The sequence below is a fragment of the Anabas testudineus genome, chromosome 21 (assembly GCF_900324465.2).
Source record: "Anabas testudineus chromosome 21, fAnaTes1.2, whole genome shotgun sequence".
Taxonomy (NCBI): Eukaryota; Metazoa; Chordata; class Actinopteri; order Anabantiformes; family Anabantidae; genus Anabas; species Anabas testudineus.
Genome location: NC_046629.1, coordinates 8,979,737 through 9,005,283, shown reverse-complemented (window position 1 = coordinate 9,005,283; position 25,547 = coordinate 8,979,737). Strand labels below are relative to the sequence as shown.

Here is a 25,547-nt window from a genome sequence, read left to right as displayed (position 1 = left end):
TGTGTCCCTTCCTCTACCTGCTGTATGCTACAATGTAAAACCACGCAGGGGAGGCAGACTGTGCAAACCCAGTTTCCTCTGGGATTATCCAAAATGTATGGGCTCTGCGGAAACTGGGTCAGTCTGATCCTAAATGGTGCCATCATTGCAGAATCCTACTGAGTCAATATCTTCACTCATTGTCATCTAGTTTGTATAACGTGTGCAAACCTAAACACACACATTTATGTACTGCACATGTGCGCACACTAAAACACACACTTTTCCCCATCATTGTGACTTGTCATCTCCTGTTGAGTGAGCTGTCCCATCCTATTTGGCCTACCTCCTTCATCCTCCTATCTATTATTGATGTAATGGAGCATTGTATCTAAATGCAGCCCTGCCTCTGACAACCACTTCAGCCCAGAGGGAACCAGGTCAATGGCAGTGAGCGCCTACTGGGTTTGCTTTGGGGCGACTCAGCGAGGAGACGGATGAATGATTGGGCAGGTGGTTATCTTGGGCTTGGACTTGGCTTGACACAGATAGCTGTGGCAAAGATTTTTCTCCTCACTAAATCATTATAATAAAACTATTTTCAGACACAGAATGCATATAACACTTCTCCGATTTAAATAATTATAGCCTACCCTTTTAATACAGGTGACCATTATGTAAATGTTCTATTTGGCTTTAGTCAAGCAAGAAAAAAAGATCTACACAAAGAGCCACAGCCCAAATGGGAGTGGTCTCACTGCTGGACAACAGCAGTGTGTTGATTTGTTATGACATAATAAAAGAATAGTGTTCTCAGTTTTCTATCAGGCTGCATCAGCCATGAATTTAACTTATTTTCTTAATATAATTTACTTTTAATTAGGAATCATTGTGAAACAAGCTGCATCTCACAGTAAATCATCTACTTTGTCATCCTTTTCATTGTGTACTGCAAGAATAGGAGATGCTTATTTTATAGTACCTAGTAAATAGATAAATTCCTACTTTGTAACATATGCTAAGGTGTTTTGTTTTTCAACAACACAGTTGGCATTGACAAAAGACAACAGCTGGTCTGAATATTTCTTTATTGCATCTATTTTTTTCATACTTTGGGGTAAAGTGAGGTGATCGTGTATTGATGTAAATAGCAGCAGTGCAGTGTATTCCCAGTGTATTCTACATGTTTCTGAGTGAGGCTCACTCTTTTAGCCAATCAGTGGAAGCTAATTATTTTGGTTTGCTTGATAAGCATTATAGCTTCTTATTTATTGTAATTTTATGATAGTATTATCTGGAGGGTTGGGTGGAGTATGGTGGACTGTGGGAAGGTATAGGAGGAAGGAGGGCTGGACAGAGGAGAGTGGATTGAATCTTATGCTAATGAGCCACATAATGAACCAGCACAATGGATGAAAAATAAAAATCCAACTATGGACAAAAGATTACAGGTCACTATTCTTTTCAATGCTGTTCATAGGTTGATTGTAGCAGTGTTGTGTGTGAGAGGACTATTTTAACAGTAAAGTACGGAAGACTAATGTCTGGCCCCAAGATACAAAGTGGCTAAATTAACCAATGAGCTGCCGACGGCCAATCCTTATTTAATTACACTGTTTTTAATTACTCAAAGCAAACACAGTGACTGACAGCAGTAATTAGTTTAGTGCTCCATCTCCTATATGTGCCGTGTCTTCTTACTCATTTCACTTGTACTACAGTGTTTGTTTTACTCTACAGTACCTCATGAAGGCCTGAGCAAATTATCAGTTCAGTGTTTCTGAGTAGCCACTTAGTATTTTCAACACAGTGACTGTACTCACAGAAAATGAAACCAAACTACCAAAATCAAATCAAAGGAGCAACTCTAAATGGAAAAATGTAATCTCAATAACAATTTGAATTTTATATAAATTAACAAAACACACTAAATTGAACAGCACTACTATTAGTACTGTGTTTTCTGATCACACACTGACTAAAGGGCAGCAACTCTGTGGGCTTCTCCAAACCTTTCACTCATATTTTTCCCATATCTGGTGCTGTCAGCTATAACTTGGTGTCTTGGAAAAAAGGAAATGGGAACAATAGTTATCCCTGGACCAAGACGTAAGATGTGCGTAGAAGCAAATTTCTATCTGTATGCTCCTTGTACGTAGCAGCCTGTCAGTGCACTTTTTAAGCTCGGCATTTGCATAATTACATAAATTAGGACAAATTAAAGTGTTTTTATTTAATTGGAAAGCAAACTGCTCTTCACTAAAACATAAATAATTCCCATGGTGCCATTTTCCTTCAGTTGATTATTGGAATTCGGTGATTAGCACTGTTATATTACTGTTGTTGGTTTCTTGTTCTAGACACTATGCTAATGTGAATTTTCATTTGTGTTCTCTGTGTATATCTTCTCATTTCTCTGTTAACAACTAATTACTTTTTAAAACTGTGTTAATTAAGTGATCTACGTTTCTATCTCTCTATTCTCATCTGTAATTTATCTAGTTTGTTTTCTATTGATTCAACTGCTTGCATTTCTTTTATAAAAGACATACATAGGGTAAATAGTGTTGTAGACAGGAATTTTTGCATTACTAAGTTGCTTACTTTGGTATCATCCATTCATCCATTTTCTTTGGCTCAGAATAAGTATTTGTGTTAACATAAGTAGTGAATCTTTGAATCTTTTATGAACACACCAACTCTAGAGAAGGAATTTTGTGTTTGTACAGCTCGTAGCAGCTTAAATGTGGTGACATTATAGCACCTTTCCTTTACGGGTGTTACTAAGTTAACCTGGGGAAATAATCAGTAAGATGGTGGGTAAGATTTCTGCCTGAATCAAACTTAGACATCCTACCAATATAATCTCTTTTCACATATGTACACAGGGTTTCTCAGCACTATATTACTTATATTGACAAATCTCATGTCAGTGGTCTAAGTTATAAACATTACCGTCATTCAATTTCTCGTCTGTGTCTCTGTTTAACCACAGGCTAAACAGACACACACAACACACACACACACACACACACACACACACACACAGTGCAGAGGTCACATTAGAGCAAACAGGAGAATAAAGTGTGCATTTGCACAAAATCCTTCCCACAAGGACGCGTGGGGGTGTGGTCGTGTTTGTGTTGTAAACTGTTCCGCTCTCTATTCACCATCTAGCTCGCTCAGCTCCTGCTGCTCACTCTCTTTCACTTGTTTAGCTGGGGACTTTCTACAGTGTGTTTACAAACAGCAAAGGACAAATCCTTTCCAATCCTCTTCCAATTATTTAACAACCTAACTGGACAACGTGCAGTGACTTGACTTGTGACTTGTTGGTTTTTTACTGTTCACATTAAAGAGAGTGGAATGGATTTAGTGGAGTGGATCCACTCCTTTGTACCAAAGACCCGTTGAAAAGAACCGGCTTGTTCATGAACTTACTATCTCTAGGTTGTAGATCTGATGTGCACTGTCAGCTGCCTCGCTGTACAGGTGGTTACAATCTGCACCATACACTGATAAATGCCTCTACATCTTGCACCTTTAAAGAACTAAAATCACATATATCGTCACAGCCTATGTTGCCACCAAGACAAGTGGAGATGTGAAATAACACTAGGTGGTCATGAACCAAGATATGAAAGACCAAGATGATGTGTACATATTTATAATATAGTACCATTATAATGGACCTATCTTGTCTTGTATCCAGTAAAATAGTTGCTATTGTTCAGCTCAAGGTATAACTTATTAATAGTTTAGTATCAGTTTAGTTTAGTATTTTTTACTCAAACATATGTAGTGTATATGTAAGAACGTATAAACACAAACCTCTACACACCTACACTACATTATGACTACATTAAAATAATGAACTCAAAACTAAATGATCACCAAAATATTGTATTGTATCAATCAAATTTAAAAATGTACTACTTTATTATGATACTATTAAAATTGAAATTATATGTGCACATTTCTGTTCCCACTAGCTTCCACTTCGTCCACAAGCTCCTCTATTCTCCACTCAGCATCCGACATCCCTGCAGTACACACACACAGTATTTTTCAACCTGCATGCTCCTCATTTCTGGCCTGTACCTGACTTCCCAGATTGCCCCTCTCTCCCTCTTAGCGCCTGCCACTTGCCCTCAGATGGCATAATCCCTGTCATATTGTCACATTACAGGAGTTCAGATGCTAATGGCTGTACTGCTAATCCAGCTGCTGGCAAGGCTGGACCAGCGCCCATACCCGCTCTACCCGGCTCTGAAACAGCTGTGCCTTGCTCAGTCATGCCAATGATGCACCAGGGATCTCAAACACAGAGCAGGCAGCCTGGTTGTGGGAGGACTGGATGTTAAAATGAAAGCCTTGAGCTATATAGGACTGCAGGATAGAAATGTGCTGGACAGGGTGAAGGGAGCTGGAAGAGAGTAAAACTGCATGACAGAGCTGAAGATACTGGCCGCAGGCAGCAACTCAGGGAAACAAACTGGAAGGTCATTGTGCAAAGGCTTCATACAGTGAGATAAGAATAACATTAAATAAGATTTGGAAGAAAATATGATGTGAGACAGAAAGACCCAGACAATTTCAGCATTCACTAGAGGGGAGCAGATACAACCAGTATCTTATTGAGCTGTGGATGTGAATGAGTCTTGGCAGGCAATTATGGTCATTACTGTCTCTTACAATCTTTGTGAAATAGAAATGTCCTATTCTATGGGAAGCAGGGAGTGTACTTGAGCTCCAGAACATTCGGTGTTTGTTGTGAAGTTGTTCCAACAGTTCTCCCATCCATTAGAGGAGGAAAATCGGTTTGCCTATAATCTAAGTATAACACCACTTATCAAAAATTTAAAGTGAATTAAAACCTCCTGCTTTTCAATAAAACATCTGCCCGAAAGCACCATCCCATTAGTGAAAAGCAGCCATTCAGCTACTTCAAAATAATTCAGCTAATTTGGCTGAAACCATGGGTTCAATTATTGAAACCTACAGTACAAGAGCAGGGGATGGAGAAGGACATAGGAGTGGACTGAATTTGTAATCAGGGATGTGAGGGTGTTTTTTTGGGAGAAGTGGTGTACTGTACGCCTGTGGAGAGGAGGTATCCTTCACCTTTTTACCTTCAACATTACACTCCACTGTGCAACACATTTTGTACCTCACACACACACATACACACACAGGATGAGCTTTAGATGGGGTTGATAAAAGTGTCTCCTCCGATATGAACACATCTGTGTGCGGTGTGTTCTGGGGAAGTGGGGGGGGAGGGCGATGGATGGTAACAGCAGGCAAATGTCTGGTTAACAGATGAGTGTAGTACATCGAGATCAACAGACGATCACAGAGAGCTACAATATGGGCATTTTGGGACAACATCTAAATTAAAACAATGATTGGCAAATAAATTCGGAGATTGAAAATTAATAATCAGCTATTATAAAATCTGAAACAGAGACTTTTGATCGCTCATTTGGAAACTGGCCTGAGAGTGAAAACCCTTTCACAAACTCAAATTCTCACCTCACTCTTCCAGTGTATAAACAGTGAAACCTTTGACCCCCATTTTCAAATAGAACAAAGTTAGGAGAGTTGATGCAGAGCCTGGGTACTCAGCTCTTGGGTACACAATGGTTCATCTCCCGTCTGTGTGTTCACGCTGTTTACCTTTCATTAGACTACGAGATGTGTCTATTACAGCGAAAGCCCTTGAGTTACAGTGGTATTTGTTTTCCATTATAATTAACTCCTGACTCCCAAGATAAAAATATAACAGAATTCAAAAGGATAAAATTCCTGATTTAGATAAACAGTCAGATAATGTGTGTGCAGAAGTGATGAATTCGGCTACCTGATAGTAAAATATGTGTGATGTGTAATTCAAAATTGAATTGCAGTGAAGAACAACCAGCAACTGACCATTAGAATAATAGATCCTAGTAACATCACTGCACAGCATATGGCTTCAGAGAAGACACAGCGTTATGTATAGTAGCAGCTGGTAAAATTGAAAAATCTTTGAGGAAATCAGCTGTTTCTGATGTGTTTTACTGAATAGACAACTGCACAAACATTTTCCTCCTGCTGCTTCTCCAGGTTCACTCTGGATTGCTGAACTGCTTAGAGGGCTTTGGGTTCACAGGTAATGATTTCACCCAACACACAACACCAAACAGAAAAATCCTCAGCCCATTTTAATGTAAAGCACAGTCTTAGAGGAAAGAGGGAAACTTGAGCTCTTTGCTGTTATTGTTCCGTCTTTCTTCCCGGATTGAAGCGAGGGTCTCAAGGTCAGAGTGGTTGGGAATGTGTACTTAGAGGGTTGAAAGGAAGAAATGCCATCCATGATTGGCTGAGATTCCCAGAAGAAAATTGTTGAGGCTTGAGGAAGCCTCGGAGGCTAATCTATCATTAGCATTCTAAAGGAACTACTGGGACTTGGACCGAACAGCACAAAGACTCGAACACATACACATTTCTGAAAAAAATGATGATTCTAGTTTCTCAAATGTGGACAGTTGCAACTTGTCCTAAATTATTGTAAATAAAATGTCTATAGCTTTTAGATCATTGACAGGACAAAACAAGAAAACACCTTAGGCTCGGTGAAACTGAGAGCAAAACTTTGAAAACTTTTAAATAACCTCACATTGGACGAAGTTCAACTACTGCAATCCTACTCTAGGCAACTAAAGCTCCTCAGAAACAGTAGTTCAAACTACAAAAAAAAATGATAAAATTGTACATGTGATAGGAAATGACAAGAACATGTAACACAAAAAAGTCACATGACAGCAAAAAATGCTCCTTTATTAAATTACCTTAACTACTTGAACCACTATACAACTATGAATGCAGCTCACTACTACCCAACACTGTTATTATACTGAACGATGAATTAATTAACAAGGAAGTGAAAATAATTTGTTTGTTGAAGCCCTAATTTAGTCAATGTCAGATAAACCAAGACAAAAGGTATGGCAACTAACAGAAGATCAGGATAATCAGGATGATAAGAGAGTCGATGGAGTCATTCAGTTGGCCTACTGGAGATAATAACCGAACAAATTATGTCCAGGCAAAAGAGATGGCTCCAGTATCTTATTAAGCACCAACGTATATAGAGACTGACCAATACACATCACCAGGTTGATCCCACTAGTCCTTTGTATGGTAAACACATTGAGATCTGTGCCAGTAATGAGAGAACCCAGAGCTGTATTGATCACATGCAGTGGATCAGAGGACCTCTGTCAGTCCCTCTGAGACCACTTTATATACTTTATAGAGGAATACAATGAACCAGACACATCTCCTCTCCTTACATTTCCCTTGCTCACTCTTTCTTGCCTCTTCATCATAAATGTCCTCTAGATACTTTTTAAAGGTTCCCTCTTCCTTTACTCTCGCTTTCTCTCCCCATCTTTTTTTGCCTCATCTCTTCTGTTCTCTGTTTTGCTTTCTCTGCTTCCATGTATCAACCTCTTTATTTATGTAAATCCATTTGCTGTGAGAATGAAGCTTGTCTAATGTCCTGAACACTGCTGGATTTTATGCCTTTTCTTCCTGGTAACGGTAGAATAATGAAAATGTAAATAGTGCTAAGCTGGGTATCTTAAGACAACCTCTTAATGAAGGCAAATAGAGAGAAAGAGACGAGGGCATTTTAGCTTCAAAAGAGTGTCGGCATCACAGGCTACAGCATCACATATAGCAAGCCACTGAAGCATGTGCATGGGAACCAGCTAAAGCAGGGACAATATAGGAATTCAAGATGTGTGGTACGAGCCGCCTTCAAATAAAGCTCAAAAGAATATCTTTTCAAGTGACATTTAAACTGGAATGCTTCAAACACCATTCATGTGTCTTTCTTTCCAGTTTGTTTCCTCCGGCTTTTCCTGTGGTTGCCAATCAATCTCAAGGGAGCAATCCTGGGCTGTAATCTAAGGAGATGGTAATCAGGCTTTCGTTCAACCTCGCTCTGGCACGGCCCTCCACTAGAGGGATAAACCTAGTGTTTTGTGAGCGCTGATGATATCAATATTCCCTCTGCCTCGAACACTCACGTTGTTTTTCCATGCATGTGCTTCGCCAGGTGAGTGAGAGGACACGGTTATGTAAGGAGAGATCCAAGAGGGCTTCCCTTGAGCTTTGGATAGAAAGTGAAAGAAAAGAGCAGAGGGGATGAACATGGAGTATAAAGAAGGAAAATAGGGTAGAGGTGTGCACAGGTGACCTCAAGTGTGCTGAAAAGATTTAGTTTGGCAAGAATGAGGTGGAAGGGAATGGATTTCAGAGCATAACCCTATTTTAGACAGAGATCCTAGTACATTGCCATTAAGTGGATGACTGTATATTTATATTAAACTAAACTAGGCCAGCAGAATACTACCTTAATCTTCTTTTTACACATTTGTAGGCATCTTAGTAGTAGGGGCATGCTGTTTAATCTAATGTAAATATCAAAATACTTTCTATATTTTTAAAAAACATATGTAGTGAGTTTTGATGATGCTAATCCTAAGCATAATTTCACTGCAGATTACCTGTTTGCTGTGAAGAATAGCATTTACATTAAAAAAAAGACTCAACAACAAATACAGACCTGACTAATAATGGCTGCTGCGCCACATACGTAAATTGTGCAGAGGCCCTCTCTCACTGAGGAGACACGTGTATTGATCATGCTGCTGATTGATGGCCAGCTTTTTAATAAAGTCAAAGAAAAGGAAATGGCTCCTGCTCAGCTCAACTCAACAGGAGGACACTACTTTTGCTGTTGCAAAAGTAGTGTCACTGAAGCCAGTATTGATGATTAGCACATTGAATTATGGGACTGATGACAACTTTTGAACCCACTCAAGAGTGCAACAATATCCAAATCACCTGTGCCATCTGACCACAAGAGAAAAAAATGTTGTTCTTTGAAAAGGCAGTTTGAAAAGGAAATAATAGAGACAGAAGAAATAATTAAAATGCAACATAATCTGACATAAAGGTTTGAAGATTGCTTTCTCAGTGTTTGCTGTCTCTCCTCTAAATGTCTTGTGCCTCTAAAATCCTCGTGAGTCTATGTGTACTGCAAAACAGCATGTATGCCTTTGCTGTGCTGCTCAACCTTGGAATATCTCTGCATTAGCACATCAGCCTGTTAAGTCAATCCCAAAGGTACTCAGCCAAACAGACCATTGGCTTGATCTTTGACTGTAAAAGCCCTTCAGCCTCGCAAGTTAATCCTGGAGTGTGGTCGGCCAATCAAGTTGTCAGGCCAGGCTTGTTGTCAATAGCACATTTAGGTCAAACACAAAGGCATGGAGGAGACATAATCCTCCCCTAATCAGATATAAATAGCATTCAAAAGTATACATCTCCATGTATGTGCAAAGAAACATACCTTTAAGAGATGTTTTTACAAAAAAAGAAAGTATAAAATCAATGTAAGGTTGGAAGTTTGCTGGATAACTTGTTATAGCTGCCTTTGTATTGATCATCATCTGAGCTCAGGCACTTGAAAGCAAGAGAAAGGTTATTGTGCAGTCACCAGAACCACCCACATCTGCAGTGGCACAGAAAAATGAACTCCTTACAGAACAACTAGACAAAAGAGGAAGTAGAAGAAACCACAGCAGCGAATGACAAGGGAGGTGCTGTGGCAACAATAGGAGTGGAAAGGAAAACGAGATCCACAGAAAAAGATCGAGAGACATAAAGAGTGATAAAGAGAAGCAGAGAAAGAAAGATAGAGAGGCAGATACGGAGACAGCACTATTTACGGTAGATTAGTTGTTATGGTGATAAGCAGAAGGGAAAGGAAGGGATGTAGTTGTCAGGGTGATGGGGCTGCACTGGGCTACTAATGATATGTAAAAATAACTGTGCTTAGAATTCACCCTACCTTTGCAAAAAGAAAAAAAAAACAATGTTAACACCCATGCACACTCAAACCTGCAAGATGAATACACAGACAAAGTAGTCTGTTGAAACAGGCCCCTGTCATTAGCATTTGGAGATGTACTCAGATCCCTCCCCCACGGTCTCAGCATGGGGCTGACTTTTTTCTAGGTTTTTGCTTAATGAGGGATGGGAGCTACATACACAAACACCGAGAATGTAATGTGTTTATTGCAATGTGTAACACTTGTGGTTCTGTGCTTCTAAAGGCCCAACAACAGCAACTCAGTGCATCACTTTGACAGAAGGAGATGACAGAGGACTGTGGGTAATTGTAGTTTAAATGGCCTGAAGGGGTTTCTAGAGGGCTGGTCTTTGTAGTTATGCTGCCTGCGGTGTAACCTCTGGGTTTTCCAAAGGCATCTGATATAATCACTGCCAAAGAGCAATCAAACACACCTCCTTATGCCAATAAATAACATCTCTGTCACGTCAATAAGTATACATATTGTATTCTGTGATGGAGTACATTTACTCAAGTAAGTAATGTTTTGAAGAACTTAAGATTTGATGCTACTTTAGATCATTACACTACATTTTAAGGGAAATATCATATCACAGAGATAAAAAAAAAAACTCAGCCTGAACCAGTTATACTTTTACTGTTGATACTTAAAAATGTATTGCTAATACTTTCTAAAACTGAAGACTGCATTATTTAAGATATAGATTTTCTAAATGTTAAAGTCTGTGTTGAAACAATAGTCAGGTGCACATATAAACATTGAAGCAGGTCTTCAGTGCTGTAATTGTTCCTCCTGAGAAGTGACAAAATCCATCCTCATGTTGATTTCAAAAACGGGGGGGATTCCATTTTGTGCAAATATCTGAAGCTATATTTTAGCCTTTATTTATTCAGAATAGTTTCGCTTTGCTAGAACACCCTTATCCCATTCACACAACTGGTAGCTGCCCAGTACGGACCTGCTGGCTTCTAAGCCTCTCCACTAGAGCAGCTGGGTTTAAGGATCTTGCTCAAGGGTACCACAGCGGTTTTAACGAAAAAGGAGAAAGGGATGCTGATTTTTACTCGTCTTCACCAGGAGATTGAACTGGCAACCTTCTGCTGACAAGCTCACTTCTCTAACCTTCCATGGGCTCCTGAATATTCAATCAGACAGCACAGGATTACATGTTCATTCAACAACAAAAGGCAACATTTAACGGGCAGCGGAGGCTTCTGGGTAATTAGATGTCACAACACACTTAGAAACAGAGCACATGCCCTTCTGCTATATTCCAACCTTTTAACGTGGGCTAAATTGCCTTGATGTCTATAAAAAGCATCTAGTGGCACTTTTCCTCATTTACCAACATTTAATTACCTGGCAATTTCTCTCTCTAGTAGATATAAACCCACTCACTCAAACATACACATACAACCCTACAGCAGTGCACATGCTGAATATTACAGGATAACTGCTTTATTATCAGTGAAGAGCAGCACACATATATCACAGCACGCATCCCCCTAATCATCCGGTCACTTTGGAATATATGGCCTCATCCATCACATGCTAGCACACACAAATACACAAACTGCATTTAAACACACATACATGTAATTTTTCAGAATATATATTAACTGGAGGGAGCAGTAACCAGGCTGAGATGGTGTTTAAATGGAAAACGTTTTTAAGAGCTTCTGTATAACACATAGCACGGATTACTATCAAGTGGGTTTCTCATGTGTAACTCTCCACCTGGTCCTGACAATACTCTCAGTGTGGATCACTGAAGAGGTTCTGCCTCCACACAATAGGTACTGATGGTTTGTCCCTGTGTTGTACACCAATAATATAACAATTTCCTTGCTTTGACAGATAATTCAATCAACAATTCTCCTTCTTCTTTACTTTAGCAAGCAACATAACGATGCAGTCAAATGTAATCCTGTATCTTCCTATAAAAATCAATGTATTATGGCTTGATTGCATCCATATGCCGCCCAATCCTAAGGCTGAGCAGCTGTTGTGATTGGAGAAGAGAAAACAGGCTTCCTATCGACAATGCACCATCCAGGGGCAGTCTGGCTCTCCACAAGAAAGCCATTTAATCTCCAGTAGTCTGCATGTGATCAATCTCCCAGCACAGTGTTACTGCAGCGCAGGCCATTCCTCATCATTTAGAGACAGAGGTATTGACCAAGTCAGGACAGTCTCCGTAGCGCATTTGTGTGTGTTGTGAGCCAACAAGCAAAGAATAAAAAGTCTATTCAATTATGCCTTTGTTTTTTCCTTCATCAACTATTTCTACATGTATGTGTGTTTAATGAACGAGTGTATTTTTAAGCAGCAGAAAACAGCAACAGAACAAATGGAACATTATGCATATGGATTCAGCCATCTTCCTGCGAGTTGGCTCGTTTCCACATCGGTGTCTTGTGGTCTGCCGCAGGTAGTCATATTCTTCACTTATCATCAACACATTCTCAGTCAGACATCCCTGCTTAGTGGCTCACATCAAGAAAACAGGCACCAAGGACAAGCAGATCATTGTTAATAAGCATTAAATCCAATTGGCCTGACAAAAAAAGGGACAAGGCAGAGGCTGAAATGACTCTTAAATGGGAAACATCATGCCCAAAGTGTGTGTGATTTTGTAAAGTATTATACAAATAAAGTTACAATTATAAAGTTATAACTTTAGACATGTCAATTTAACGATTCTTGGTGATCAATCAATTACCTTGAGACTGGCTGCAGTCATATATTAGTGATACTAATAAACTATTACAACTCTTCCATTTGTGCACTTGAAATGAGTGGAATGAATATTCAGTACAAGCATCTAGGAAGCCTCGGGGGTATGAGTCAGGCATGACAAGTAGAGACAAGGTCTCACTACATCTTATTTGTGTAAGTCATTTAGCCCATCTGCCTGACAGAGGAAATGTATAGACAGGCACATTTCAGTTTTCAAGTGTCAAAGAAAGTGCAGCTGTATGATTTGTGAAATGAAAGGTGAGCGCCTTGAAAACATAAATTAACTCCCTGACTGACTTGATTTTGTGTTTCTGTTCTCATGCTTGTTGTGATGTTTTTCAGACATCAGCTCCATTGACTTCATCCCCCACACTGCCTTGGGCCATGTCAGATTTACAGTTATCCATGGCAGGCTCTTATCAGGGATTTGGAGTGGGACTTTGCAGAGTCATCAAGAATATTGGTTGTATATATATATATTTTTTATCCCAGCTCAGAGAAACAGCAAGAAGCCAAGGTTAGGAAGTCGTACACGGGCGATGAATACAATCACACAGACATACACACTCAAAAACACATTTATACACTCCTGCTGGGATCTTTGGGTGGCTTTTCTCTCTGTCTTTCCAGAGTATGTAGCAGCGAGTTGACTGCAGAGGCGACATTAGACCAGCAGTCACAATCCTGCTTTTACAATTACTCTTTCTTTTTTAAACTAATTTGGACCACAGTGAAACAAACAGTACAACAATCTATATTCCTTAATGGAGAATGTGATTAGTGTTTTATTTACGTAGACTGCTGAATTTTGTATTTTTGCAAAAGAAAAGGCAGGTTTAAGTTCTATTTTCACAAGGATTAGTGATCTAAACATAAATTAAAAACTTTCACAGGTTAGTTATGTGTCACATGACACAAGATATATATGAATTTGAACATGTCAGCATGTTGGGGCATTCGCATTTCTCCTAGATGCCCTGGCGTCCTCCCACAGTCCAGACACATGTAGGTCAGCTTACTTAGTAACTCTAAATTGTTTGTTGGTTAGGTGCCTTTTTGACCCTGTTCACCCTTAGTTTAAAAAAAAATCTGATTTGTCAAACCAGTTGCTAAGGTGGTAATGCGACCTGACAAAGATATCACAGGAAAACATCCAAAAAACAAAGTCACCACCTGGATTTAACTAAGCGAATAGGTAAGAGCCTCTCTTTGGGCAATTACTGCATGGATGATTATGTTTCAGCTGGCAACAAGTTGTTCAATCCCAACTGATGCAATGAGTAGCTTCTCATTTGTTAAACAACCGTGTCCAAAGACACATCCTGTTGTAGTGGAAAAGATGTTCATCTGTTTCAGAAGAGTCAAATTGTTGGCATGAATCAAAGAAAGAAAACATCCAAGGAGTTTGATAAAACCACCAAAACTGGGTTATGAACTGTTCAGTGGAAAAAGGTCATGTGGTCTGATAAGTCCAGATTTACCCCATGACAAATGCGTGTCGTAATCAAAAGCTAAATGTGGTCCAACAAATATTAGAGTTACTTTTTTTTTTTTTGGACGGGCAGTGTACATCACCAATGCAGGATGTGGTGGTTGTTTTGGGGAGAATTTGCAGTGCCACCCCACCCCGCTACCCCCACAGTGTGATGGCAGACCATGGGCATGTTGTTGCACAGTTTGAATGCATATCGAAGTACCACGCCTCTAACTCTGTGTTAGCTGGGATTGGTTCCAACCCCCTCGTGACCTTCTGAAGGATAGGTGGATATTGATTTTGTTGCAGCGAAGCTCCTTTTATTTTCATTGTACCTTTAATGTGGAGTCAATAACCACATTAAAGGCAATTGAATCAACTCAATAACACCTCATATTTACTGTTAGATAATACCTCTGCTGGGTTAAGTGTAAGACACTGCGAGGCTCCCATTCTTCCACTCTTGTTTTCTGCTGCAGTATGTTCACTCATCTCTGCAGGCTGTGTTTAAAAGCCATTATTTCAGCTAACCGACTGGTCAGGCGGCCTTAGATGTGTTTAGTGATGTGTGTTGTCTGGCTTTCTCACGACATTTGGAGAGCATAAAGTGTTCATGCGTCATTCTACTTTTTATCACTGTATGGGACAGCAGCGGCTGCCAGGCCCACAGTCACAGCTGTGAGCAATTCATAATCAGAGGTATTGTCTGGCAGTGAGCCCGGGGCAAAAGACAACACTCACTGAGCCCTATGGACCATTCTCCTGATGACACACTACATCCAACCTTTGATCAGGTGACACTGATTGATGGTCAGGTTCTGCACATCCTACATGCTGTACTGCACATGGTAAGCCATTAAGAAAATCTTTGGTGGTTGAAATGTGTTGGGAAATATTCAGTTTCTCACTAAAGCTTTGTGGTATGGTAGCATAGAAGGTCACGTTTAGTTGGCGAGCTATATGCCATGCTTGCTAGGTGCAATATCTCTATGTGTCAGCCCTTTGACTGACCTGTCTTCGCCTTGCAGCTATTGTCACCTGAGGTTGGCTCTAGTGCCTTCACAACATTTACGTACGGTGCCCTGTTTCCTATTTAAACCCAGTTTTCTTACTTCACACTGTTTTGTTTCAACACTAGGAAACAGTAATTTGATTACATTTGCTCCTCGTATTGGCACACAGCGTCTGTGCCTACTACTTCTATCTGTATAACTTGTTTATTGAGTGCTATTAGCCTCAATTGACATGCACACTCATGATGCACATGACTCAGCTGCCAAACTCCTTCTCAGTATATTCCTCAGAGGGCCACTGTAAAAACTGCAGGAATCTTTTTCACTGACCAGAAACACTGGGTTCTTCACCTGTCTGTTTCTGGTACTTGCAAAGATCAAAATGGTAATATCAAGACTGCTGCATCCACCAGCCAGCCTCCACCCTGCGTAGTGGTGTGGCAAACGATTAGTTAATCAAGTCAAAAACAAAACTAAACATGTGCAGTATATAATTAGTTTTCCCTCATCAACCACCTTTGTTCTTTTTCATAAAAAATGATTGCAGTATTGTCACTATCACCAAGCTGCTCTTTTGTCTTAAAGCAGCCACTAAATCATCTAACTGACTTAGAAATCAAGGGATGAAGTTACCATTAAAAATGCTAACTGACAATTGCAGATTTGTTGATTTAGTTTTTTCTTGTTTGTTACCTTTGTTTGTTTTTAGCACTACATATAGATATGTTTTACCATCTATAGTGTTTCTTGACCCCACCCCTCTATTGATCAGACCACTTTTGTCTTAAAGGTTCTTCACATATTTAACATCTACATGTGGTGGAGAACCTGGTGCAAATTGGGTTTGAAAGTACCCCAAGAGCCCAGTTAAAGAATCCTAGTCTTGTCTGATTACAGTCAGGTCTTTATGGGCTGATCTCCCGCAGAAAGACTGAAACAAGCCTGCTCAGGTCTGACTGAGCCAGGTCGGACAAAGACAGAGACAATTGGTTTCTGATGGATGGACCCTGACAGCTTGTCTCTGTCAGAGACCTGTTCAGAGTCCCTGGGAGTGGATCTCACACGGTGTCAGCATGGCCCCTGCACAATCACACCGAGGTGTGAGGACATTTGAAGTGGTGTGTAAAAACCCCTATTTTCAGGAGCACAGCACACACACTCCAACATGTGATCAAAAAGCAACCTGTGGATGAAAAACATTTATATGTATGCACAGACGTGTGCACACAACACAACAACAATCTACCAAATGATACCTGATTCTGAGTCCAACTGGTCATTAGAACCATGAGTAGTGCCAAGCGCAATGAGGAAAGAGGGAATAAGAGAAACATGCAGCATCCATGCTTTTGTGAAACTCATTAGGCCGGGTAGTACAGACCCATGTAGACTCCACATTGAATTATTATAGGATTTCAGAGTGCTACTGTATAAAATCTGGGAATGCCATGTGGACATCAGGAGGGGAAATCTATTGAATAGCTGCTTTATCCAGTGTCTCTTGAGGGCTAATCAAGTCCTCACAGCCGATCCCTCTAGATCCCTTAAGGTTGAAGAGTCAAATTCCCTACTCTTCCCACAATCCGACAAAAACAATGGAGTATTCTCATCTGATAGTAAATGCCCACCAATAATTCATTAGAACAAAAACCCAAACAAAAGTCCCTTATTGTAAAACTTTCGTTTTCTCTCCACGCTGTAATAAAATTCCTGCTTTAGGCTCCACAACAATAACAATCACCTATTAATAATTATGACCTATGTGCATGTAAGAAGCCAAAGGTGGCCATTTAACATTAATTTAATAGCAGTCATGAGGGTCCAGCAGCTCCATCTCTTTCATCTCCAGCACATGAAGACAAACGTCTCAAACCTTTGAACCAGAAAACAATCACCCACCAGGGGTTTTATCAGGCAATTAATCTCAGTTAGCAGCACATTTCATCTTTAACACAGACACCCAACCTTCATCTTGTTCGATTTGTAAGGCTAGGACTGCAGAAAAGAATAGAGTCGGGCCGAATTTGACATGTATTAGACAGTATTGCCTCACTCAAGGTATTTAAAAATGGATAATAATAATAATAATCTTAATTTCTTTAATTGTGTGTGTGTGTGTGTGTGTGTGTGTGTGTGTGTGTGTGTGTGTGTGTGTGAGACAGACACATTGTGACAGTTCATATCCCAGATTACAAGTTTAACATCAGCTTGACTAATTATCCACATACCATCCATTTCTAATCTTTCAGGCAGAAAGAGAAGTCCATCAAGAGCCAATAAATAGCCAAACCACCCGGTCACCTTTGACCTCTCAGCTGGAAGGTAAAATTGAAATAACGACTATCAATATTTGACAGAAAGTCTCAGAGGACCCACTGGATTGAGTAGATCCTGTCTTGGCTCTGTTCTATATGAAAGTCCTTCACAGATCAAGTCACATAGCGAAAACACACAGTCACACATGTGCACACAAGCGAGGGTGCACGTTTGGTTAAGTTGATGCTTAAATCAGTATCTGTGTTTTAAGATATATACGATCTTTGCTGAGCAATCTAAACGTTTCAAAGTCTGATTACTGACGTGACTAAACCTTATGTCTAAGCTTTTACTTTAGCCAATTACTGTATAACTATGATTATTGTCAATTAGTTAAACCACATACAATTATTAGTTAGTCTGTTAAAGGAACCAACCACATGGTCTATTCTTATCAACTCTTTTATTACAGCTGGAAGTTGGTAATTACAGCCCAGAAACATTGCACATATTAAACTGTTTAGCCTCTGGAAGCTTTCACATGGACCACAGGTGTAGTCAGCTAGATTAGTATAATTTGAAGTTTGTTTCCTGGGGGTTTGTTTTTGTCTGTTTAGTAGGTGTATTGTATGAATAAGTGTCGCTGAAGAACATTATTCAAAGATAAGTTGCCCTTCTGCTCTTTGGATTTGTTTGTGTCCAGTGAGTGTACTTCCTTCAATATAAAACCTTTAGCTAAAGGTCAGTGCTTAAATCTACTGACAAGCCCACTCATGTCCACCGTACAAACACACTCAGCAACACAGAAAGACGTAAAAAGCAGCATGTGAGGCAAACGCAAACACACACACACACACACACACATATAAAAACAAACACATTCCTGTATGCAAGCAACAGATTTTACAGAAAAAAATACTAGTCTGTGGAGCTCACACACCAATAAAATACACACAGTCTACCTTAAGCCTTTAAGGCTGCTTTCCTTCAAAGTGTCTTCACCACCTACTTTATATATGTAGCTATATGTATTCCTGTCATGAAGAGTCTTTTTGTTCTCCATTTTCTCTTTTGACCTTTGCATTTGTTCACAATTGATGCTCAATTTGCTGGCATTTACAGCCAAAATGAGTTTCACATTGACCCTTGGAGACCCAGGCACTGAGCAATTGTATCATTTGGCAGCTGTGTCACTCTCTCTACACTGAGGTAGGTATAGCTAATTCTAAGAAGTTCAGTGCATATCTTTTCATTAATCTACAGGCAAAAAAAAAAAAAGCTGCACTTATTTCTAAACTGCTCAACAGTTCTGCCAATTTTTCTCTGTGAGTCATTCCTACACGGACGTGGGGAGGGCACCATCCCTTGCAATTACCTGCCTATCATGTTTTTTGAAAGATATTTTTTCAAGCAGATAACACATAAACCAATGCGACATCAGTGTTTTTCTAGCTGCAACTGAAGGCTGCAGTATCATGAATTAAAGCTGTTACTGGTACAATGTCAACAATAAACAATAATTCAAGATTTTGTTGCACTGTGACAGTCTTTGCAATTTAAGTTGTAGACTATTTATATTTAATGTAGGTATGTCATTTCATGTCAACAAACAACACCAGCCATTGGTGGTTGATTTCAACCATAAAACACTAACACACATGCTAAAACATACGGCGTTAAGATACACAGTGTGCATGCACATGCTTCAGACCGGAAGGATAACAAAGTGTGGTAAATACCTGAGCCTCTCTTAGAGACCACCTTTACACTCTTGGACAGCGTGATGTACAGCAGGATCAGCAGAGGGCTGGGAGGTCTCATCTTCCCCCCGTCCTCACAGCCTGAAAATATATGAGAGAAGGGAGGAGAGGAGGGAGGGCAGGAGAGAGATAAAGAAGAGCAACCAGTCACTGCTTGTACATGAGATCAAGTACCTCCTTGTTTCTACTATACAAGAGTAAGTGTCAGTGTGGAGAGATGTTCTGTAACAGCCCGAATGCCACAACAAGCAAGCGCACACACTCGTGTTTAAACATCCCACACACACCACACACACCACACCACACATGCTTTGACACTTATCATTATACCATTTTCCACATTCCCCTGGGGGGTTTTCTTGTAATGATTTTCTCTTACAACTGCAATTGAGACGGGTTATCATAGCAGGGATATATTTCATGAGAATCCATTCCCTAAGATGCTGACGAATCAATAAGGGAATAATTACATGTGTAAGAAACACCACCTTTAATCGCCAGCTTCATTAAAAAATGGGAGACCTTGAAGGGAATTTCAAATTATCACCTTGCGACTCACAGAATGCAGCAAATATCCCACCCATATTGCTTATGGACCCGTATATCAAATTAATTGATGGAGGTGACTCATTCTCTGCTCCGAATCTTCTTGGAGTAAATGACATAATCTACCATGTAGTAATTACCCTCTAATAGCCAGTTCCTGAAACGGAGCCAGTGCTGCTGTATAAATTTGATGTTAAATGAAAAAAAACACACTCATCAAAGAAACTGTTTATTATCTTACGCTGCTAGCAAATGACAATACCCTTCAAAATTCAACTATCATCTAAAGGCCCCAGGCTGACGCATGCTGCAATCATGCAGGTGAGACTCTGTGACAAGAAAATGGCCTCATTGGTAATAGAAGCTTCACAGACAAATCAAGAAACAAAAACACTACAAGGTGGAGGCAGACTGGTAGGTTGACTCCATCCCAGTGTAATAATATCTTCACTGGTTACTTAACAAATGTTTCAAGCATAGAAGTACTTACTACTACAGCTACTTGATGATTTTACACTGTGGTTTGGCACAGATTAAATGAAAGAAATGCTTAAGAGATGCTGTTAGGCAGATTTTGGCCAGAGTCAGGCTAGCTGTTTCCAGTCATTCAATGTCATTAGATTGCCCTATGGCAGAGGAGACACAATCAAAGTTCTCAGTCTACTAAAGTTAATAGTCAGAGAGGTAGAAGACAAAGAGCAGAAGGTAAAAGGAGGAAAGGAGCAGAATCACCCATACTCAGATCTACTGCATGTTTCTGTCAGTCCAACTATAAAAGAAAAGGAGAGAACAGCCCACAACATATTAACCAAGTGAACCTGAGAGAGGACGACGGGACCCTGGCCTTTGGAGACACAGGCTAAGAGAGCCATTGCAAGTCACGTGCACTCTATATTAGCATAACTAATGAAAGGAGCCTCTCTCAGTGTGTGTTTACATGACACTCGCGAGGCCAACTCTGAAAAGACGCCTTTCTCTCCTGCTCGATCACATTCTACTAGGAAACAGCGCTCAGTCGATAAACATCGCTCCGCCAATAACATTGTGGCAAATGCAGCTGATGGATTGGCGCCTCTTTTGTTTGGTTAAAAAGCCTTTTTTAAACACTTGCCGATAAGCTGCTGGGTTCTAAATGCGTGTTTTATGGCTATGTTCACATATAAATCCGCAACTGGAAACATTCTCAAAAACACAACTACTTTAGATGTTAATGCGGACTTTTGGAGACCTGAATAGCAATTAAACATAAATACCTTCCAAGAGTTGCTGCAATACTCTCAAAGGTCACAGGGGAGTTTCACTGAGACTATATGCACACAAACAGGCAAAAGAAAGACGAGGGAAACAACCTTTACGCTGCTGATATGAACTGATGGACTGAGCACTGACTGATTGGCAGGATGTGTTTTTGTTACTGTTGAATGGAGAGCTGCCCTCTGTCACGGCCTGATTCAGAACAACAATGTCAGAGACCCTCCTGTGAGTCCAGTCATGTCACGCCTTCACAAGCTCAGTGGGCTTTGGGTCCTGCCAGCCATGACATCACCATCCTGCCATCCCCACTCAGAGAGGGGCATTGTGCACCACACCAAACACACCTCGTGTCCCCTCACCTCTCCTCCTTCTCCACTCCCCCTTCATCCCTCGTATGCTCACCACAAAGAAGCTGTAACTGTGACACAAAAGCAACTTCTGGGCCATTAAAACCAGAACCGCTCTCGGGTCAGTGTACTCTAGAGAACAGGCTTGATGGACGGATTGGTAGAAGGCGCAGAAAGCATCAATCACTCAGCTTTTTCCACCAAAATATCTCATGATGTAATTTTATTTTAACTTAATTTTAGTTCTCTCTAAATCTTCTACACGTGTTATAAAAGATGGGTGATTATTAAAAATGACCAAGTACCTCACAGAAGTGGAAAATATTACAGTATCTTCCTGCCATTGCATGTAATATTCTGGCTTTGCGTATGTGGTTAACTACAGCCAAGGTTTTTTTCTCTGAGGCGTCAGGAGCAGGTGTGTCTGAGGAGGCGCACACAGAGGCATGGCGTGATATCTACGCTTCAGCAATGCATGAAGCACGCATACATCATCACACACACTACCACACATGCCATTTGCCTGCTGCTTTCTACCAAAAAATCAGGGGCATGGCCAGTTTCCTGCTGACCCCCCTGACAAAGAATCACAGGAATTTACTGTGTGTTGCCATTATAATGGGACCGTATCTCCCAGGATAGCTGTATCCCTTCCCGCCTTCTCTTAATGTTTCCGAAATTTAATTATCACTTCATGCTATTTGTTTCTAGCACACTGCTGCTGTGTGTATGTGATGTGTGTGTGCTCTGAACTCTGTGTGTTACTCTCTTGTACTCTGCACAGGAAACACAGATTCACAGAACTTAAAAAAGTGTTGTTTTCTGTTGCTCTACTATGCAGCTGTGCCATAGCATAGGTCTGCCATTTTGGCATTGCAAGCGGTGCATGACTGATGATGTGATTTAGGGATTTAATCTAATTTAAAGGCAGCCTGCACTGTACGCTTAGGTAAAGTGCATCATTATAGCATCTACTAGACGCGAGTATATGTCATAACAAGAGCAGAAATGCAGAAAATGTGTGAAAATGTGCATCTCAAAAGAATTGACCTGAATCATTGCACTGTGTCCTTTGAGTCATGATGCTTATGGAGTTCCTTTAGCTTAAAAAAGGAACACTTTCACATCTTTGAAATGCATTATAAAGACTAGTTCAAGCAAATGTAGCATAACATGTAAAAATTTAATTTTTCTTAGGACTAATTTAAAAAAGAAAATCCTTAAATATTGATGCGCTGTAGAGCAGAGGAGGCCTGACGAGAGCGCATGAGGGGCTGAGTGTATCTTAGCTGTCGCTGCTGAGTGCAAGGAGGGTGATGTAGTTATGGTAAGGTCACAGAACTCAGGGACAAGCATACCACTCTGTGTACACAGCTGTAAATATATGGAATTAAATTCTCTCTCACACACATTACAAGGCCGGTAGTGGTTTTTGATCAATATTGCATGAGTAATAACTGCTGAATATTAAATGAGAATTTGGCAGGTGGAAAAAATCCCTCCAGATGAATTCAGATTGTAGCCCTGGGGTCAGGAGATGAGAATATATATACAGTATACTGTATGTATACCATCCTTCATTCTATGATATTCTACATTATTTATGCGGTTTGTAACCTTTGAAGCTGTGCTCTGAGAAACACATAAACTGACTGATAGGATTGTGAGGGTTCATTGTTGGAGTCAAACGCTACAATTAGAGAGAAAGTCAGGATTATTAGAAAGTAAAAGTACGTTTGTGTTGTGATGGTTCCAGTGCTCTCTCTGTGCCGAGTGAGTGTGTGTTTGTCTGTGTAGTAGGTTCACCGTCAGGTGCAGCTGAAGGCTGGTTACTGATACTGAATAGAGCCAGCCACATTGTGCAGATGAAGCTCTGTGACTTTCACTGTTTTCTCTCTCCAACTGCAGGTTTAGCTATGCAAGCATCAAAAGTGACACCAACATGCACAGTATGAGAGCAGAAAGCATGGACACACACATAATACGTGAGTCATATGTGCTCCTGTATGTCACCGTGTCAGAGTTGGGATGTAGGGATTCCCAGGAAAAAACACAGCACACTTCAACTATGCTTGCTGTACAGTATGTGCGTCTGTTCCTGCATCTGTGTTGTGTGTGTGCATGTGTGTTTGCACTGCTGTTTGCTCCGTGTGTCACAGTGTGAGTCAGGTCCCATGAGCACTCTCTGCAGCAGCAACGCAAATCACTGCCTCAGAATAAAAAACAAGCTTGGTGGTAGGCTGAATGAGCATTCGTTGACTGCTTTTGACCAAGGGCAGCCCTCGTTAATCTCCAGAGGCTGGCCATAGGTGGTTAGAGTTAACGAGCAAGGTGCCGTGAGCTGTGCCCTGCCTCAGTCCCAACATGCACCTCTTCACTGAGTGAGATTAATTACCACACGATGCTGAGCCAATCCACACCCCTGCTGTTCTCCTAACCTCTCACGTAGACACACAGAAACTGTACATGCGCTTAAAGAGCACATTTGAGCATATGAAATGCAACACTGTGTGCGTAATTAATTAGAACAGCTTCAAGGCAAACTAAAGCCATTTGCACATGATTAGTCAAGAGCAGAGCTCTGGGTTGGTGCGAGTGAGGTCTGAGTTCAGCCACATTCCTCCAGCAGTGGTGCATTTCTCTCCAGTTGTTGTTGACTGCTTTCAGCTATGTCCCCTATGCCCAGGCCCATTGTCAGCTGTCCAAGGATGCCTGGCTACAGAGACGCTCTCATGCTTCCAGTCAATGCTGCCTTTGATGGAGAGCAAGGGCCAAATCCTCACCCATTTAGTGTAGACACCCCACTGGGGGCAGCTGGACAACTACTGACACACAGATTACAAACATGGTCAAACACAGTCATAGAACCATTTACTGTACACAGACTGAGAAACATATTCAGGACTCTACTCTGTTCATTAGGTTTTGTCTTTTAGTTCTAGTTTACTTTTACAAGCTTCACCTAAACATTCAACATTAATGTACATTCAACATTTATATTTCTTTATTATATTTATTCATTACCTGTATTCAGATTTGCTTTTCCAGTTTGTTGTTACTATTATCCATGTGGTGCAAGAGACACCACATGGATAATTGTTTTTATTATTTCCTTTTAACTACTTGCTTTAAAAATATAGGTATGTTTTTGTTCAGCTTTTGTTCAACACAATTACAACATAAAAATATCACTTTAAAATGTAATTACAGTTTAGATATAATAGTTTTAACTCATTTACTTCTTTACTGAAGAACTTACTATAGCTGTAACAATATGGGTCCTTCTCCACATGCACACAGTTTTATGTACTGTATGTACTGTTTCCTACTTTTACAACACGTATGTTAGAGCACTGAGTTCAGTCTTTACGATACAACAAGCCGCCCCTTTATAGTGAATCATGTATGTATCCAAGTCCAGAGCTGGGTATTGTTATAGATTTGTTTTAACGTGTCCACACATAAACTTAAGTAAACAACAATTACCACCAAATGGTTATTGATTTGTTTAAAGTGATTCTTATTTTATCAGGCATGGAACATAATGTCCTTCATTTGCCAAACTGCAGTCTAATATTGACAGCTATTGTTAAAGGGCATCCACGAATTCGCTGCAATGCCAACACGCTTCTCTAAATGAAACACTTACATCGTACAGGGCATTCTCAGAAATCCTCTTAATCCACCTCCTACGATTTGATGAGATTATAAGAGTCCAACTGATGTCAATCTTGCAAGATGACAACTTGTAATGTTTTGAAACTATGAGTGGGTGCATCCCTCTTGCACCACAGTGCTCCTATTCCATGTGCCCTGGTGCATCACGTTGCTTTCTCTCTCAGGCAACAACAGTTGTACATACAGTAAGGTACGCATGTCATGGACAAATTTGTAGCTGGAATTGCAGAAGCCGACCTGAAACATTTTAATCTAGATAGAGAAAAAGGTTTGTGATTGGCTCTGCGTGCAACTTGACCTGCCTGACAGACAACCAGCTGCTGTGGAAGAACCCAGTCCCCTGATGAAGAATTAGCAGCCATCATTTACAGTAGAAACCAATTACCACAGCACACACAGCACAAAAACTATGACTGCAATCGAAAAGTAAGAGGTTGCATGCAGTAAATAGCATAGAAAATGCCCATACATTTGCTATATCCCTCTCCTATCTCGCCTGCGGCTGTGAAATGTGCTGGATGTGCGTATATTACTGATTTGTGGAAAGGCACTGCGGTCCATCCTCTCAAACG

General features: G+C 40.4%; 1 protein-coding gene across 1 annotated transcript in view; it reads right to left on the bottom strand.

The window, feature by feature from the left end:
- il1rapl1a (interleukin 1 receptor accessory protein-like 1a) overlaps positions 1-25,547 on the bottom strand; it is a 132,920-nt gene that overhangs the window by 96,118 nt on the left and 11,255 nt on the right. The window contains exon 2 of the mRNA XM_026375786.1: positions 19,130-19,231. Coding sequence (XP_026231571.1) covers positions 19,130-19,211 — 82 coding nt within the window. The 5' untranslated portion in view covers positions 19,212-19,231. The remainder of the gene's footprint in view (positions 1-19,129; positions 19,232-25,547) is intronic.